The sequence below is a fragment of the Octopus bimaculoides genome, chromosome 26 (assembly GCF_001194135.2).
Source record: "Octopus bimaculoides isolate UCB-OBI-ISO-001 chromosome 26, ASM119413v2, whole genome shotgun sequence".
In the NCBI taxonomy this organism is placed as follows: domain Eukaryota; kingdom Metazoa; phylum Mollusca; class Cephalopoda; order Octopoda; family Octopodidae; genus Octopus; species Octopus bimaculoides.
Window position 1 is genome coordinate 4,744,428 of NC_069006.1, and position 3,370 is coordinate 4,747,797.

The 3,370-nt window shown below is 37.0% G+C and overlaps 1 protein-coding gene across 1 annotated transcript in view; it reads right to left on the bottom strand.

The window, feature by feature from the left end:
- Positions 1-403: 403 nt before the first annotated feature.
- The window catches only part of LOC106880503 (uncharacterized), a 9,316-nt gene continuing 6,349 nt past the window's right edge, over positions 404-3,370 (bottom strand). Inside the window, exon 3 of the mRNA XM_014930483.2 lies at positions 404-720. Within this exon, the coding sequence (XP_014785969.2) occupies positions 419-720 (302 nt within the window). The 3' untranslated portion in view covers positions 404-418. The remainder of the gene's footprint in view (positions 721-3,370) is intronic.

A 3,370-nucleotide genomic window follows, 5' to 3' on the forward strand; every position in this document is an offset into this window, starting at 1 on the left:
CACCACAGAATGTAACTGAATGTTCATCAAATAGTTGTGTTCACCAACACAGGGTACCATAGAATGTAACAATATTGATCAAACACCAACTTGTTCACCATCTCATGAACATCAAGATACCACAGAATGTAGACCAAACACCACCCTGTTCATTATCGCATGTCTCTACACTTCTTCAGGTGGGGTGGATTTATTTTCTGAACAATCAAACAGTAATCCCCAAGGTATTAAATCTACCCAAGATGAACTGCAGGAAGGTAAACACAAGAAAAAAAACTACATCACCATTATCAATCATCATGCTAACATCCAATTTTTCTTGCTGTCATGGGTTAGAGGAAATTGCGATGAATAAAAAGCATTAAAAAAAAAAGACAAAGCAAAAGAAAAAGAAAAGAAATAATACTAATAATAATTATTACAATGAAAACAAACAGACATTTGGTAGATCCATTATTATTATTATTTTTTCATATCTCACCTCAGAATTGCTTGTGCTTCCATTGGCAACACTGCAGGACAGTGAAGTATGAACTTGGCTGGGCGTTAATGTCGTAGACACTAGAGGAGTACTAAATGTGGCCGCTTGCTTCGTTGCAAACTGGTTACCAGCATTTCCTGGGTATAATACTGTTGGTGCTGCAGTGCCTCCAGAATTGAGGTTAGCTTGAGTTGTATACCAGGGTAGCTTCTGAAGATGTTGAGGGACTATGCCCCAGCCTAGGGGAACACAAGACATAACACTGCTTTTCAAAGTGAGGTCCGTTTTGAGTAGATTGGGGGGGGAGGGGAACTTTCGGTGGGGTTGTTTCTTTTTGGTCCTTTTGTTTAACCGTTCAGCATTTAAATTAGCCATGTATCAGACCCAAATATTTCTACGTGTCTTATATTTAAACTGTCCAGGTCTAGCCTCTCATGCCTCTCCCACCTCCCCTACAATGTCATTCTTAAAACAATCACATCATCAAAATCTTGAAACTATGAGAATGCATGATTAATTCAAAACAAATGTGGATAAATAAGGATTACATTTGAAAGAGAGTAATCTGAATGCTAAAGAGAGAGAGAGTAAATTCAAGGATTAAAAGAAATGGAGTGAGGAATTTACAACCTTTGACATGGGATGAAATTGAATGAGAGGAAGCAAAATTTAGAAGAACTGTTAGTTGTATTCTTGATAATTCTTGCTACTATAGGAAAAAAAAAAAAACTAGAAATTTTGAGAGGAGGGGGCTTATCAATCACATCAACCCATGTATTTTATCAACCCTGAAAAGATGAAAGGTAAGTTAGTTAATTTTAATGGCTTCTGAACTCAGAACATAAAAAAAAAAAAGACAGAAATGCCACCATGCTTGATGAGATTAACTCCAAAATGATGAAAGGAAAAGTTGACCTTGGTAACCTTTCAATAGAGCAAGAGGAAATGCTGCAAAGCATTTTATCTGGTGTTGGGAGCAATTCTGCCAGCTTGTCACCTTAACTGTATCCTTAGCCCTTTTCATACCAACCTACCTGAAACCGCCTCTGGTTCTGTAATACAAATGTCTTGCTTACAAAAGCTCTGAATTAAAATCTTCCACCAAACCTTAGTCACAAATAATGTTCCTAACACTAGCTTAATGATAACTAAATTTATTTTACTAAATTCTTTGTTATATTTAAAATTAATTGAAAGTAACACAGAGAATCTTAAGATAAATACAGTAATGAAAGGGTTAAAATATATAATAGAAACACAATTCTTAACCCTTTTGATACCAACCTGACTGAAACAACCTTTGGCTCTCTAGAACAAATATCTCGTTTTCATAAGTTTTGAATTAAAATCTTCCACCAAACCTTAGTCACAATTTATGTTCCTAACACTAGCTTAATGATAAAGAAGTTGTTTTGTTAAATTCTTTGTTATATTTAAAATTAATTGAAAGAAACACAAAGCATCTCAACAGAAATACGGTAATGAAGGGGTTAATAAATAAACATACTATTGGTGTGTTGGTGCTGTGGTGGTTTTGATGGTGTGGCTGTAACTACAGTAGTTCAATAGTGGTAGTAGTGGCTATAATAGTAGTTGTAGTGGTACATTCTGAGTGCAGTGGTGCAAGGGCTGCAGCATCGCAATAGCGGGGCTGTTGCGGTCATTAACAAGTGACTATATCTAAGAAATACACACAACACAATCTGCCTTGTCTGCATGGAATATCTAAGGGATACACTCAACACATTTTGACCGTCGAATGACGGATAGCCAAAGGTCAAGCAAAGGACGAAATCAACCAAGCATGGAAAGAAACATATATTTATTCATTTAGATCAGTGGTTCTCAACCATTTGTTACCTATAGACCCCTTTGGTTTCTCCTCTCCTGGACCCTTATAATCATTCGATGGTTAAAAAAAAATAAAATAAAATATTAGGAGTTGTATGAAATATCAAATATTAATTAGGAATTGTTAAAATATTTTATCGATCGCAGAAGTATAACCAATTTATTGCAGATAAATTTTAGCAATAAAATTCTGATATGGGACCCCGCCAAGAGTCATGTGGACCCTGGTTGAGGACCACTGATTTAGGGGGCTGACTGTAAATGACATATTTATAAATATAGACAACACACTATAACCAAACTGCATAAAATGTTCATTCTGGCAAGATGTAATGTAAAGGCTTGTGGCCAAGTGGTTAGGATGTTGCGCTTGTGATTGCAAGATCATAGCTTCAATTCCTGCACTGGGTGGTGCATTGTTCTCTTGTCCAAAACACTTCGTTTCATGTGACTCCTCCAGTCCACTTGGTTGTAAATGGATAATCCTAGCATGGATGGAGTCCTGTGTCAGGAAAGTGTTGTGATATCCCTTATACATCAAGGAAACTAGGTAATTAACTAATGAGTCCCTAGGAATTGAGACAGCAATGCCCAGAGGTTGATGATGATGATGATAAATATACAATGTTCATCCATTTAATAACTTGTCGAACCAAGTGAAATCATAGTCGTGGCCGATGCCAGTGTCACGTAACTGGTACCCGTGCTGGTGGCATGTAAAAAGGCACCCATTACACTCTTGGAGTGGTTGGCATTAGGAAGGGCATCCAGCCATAAAAACCATGCCAAATCAGACTGGAACCTGGTGCAGCCCCCTCAGCTTACCAGTTCCAGTCAAACTGTCCAACCCATGCCAGCATGGAAAGCGGATGTTAAGAAGTGATGATGATAATGAACATGTGATGGGATTATTTTGCCAAGATCACCTCATCATCGACATCAGGTGAAGGCATCAATATTTTTTTAATTACTTTTAAATCATTAAGATTATTTGATTTACCTATGCAGCATATAGCTGAAGGCTGAAGAAAGTTCACA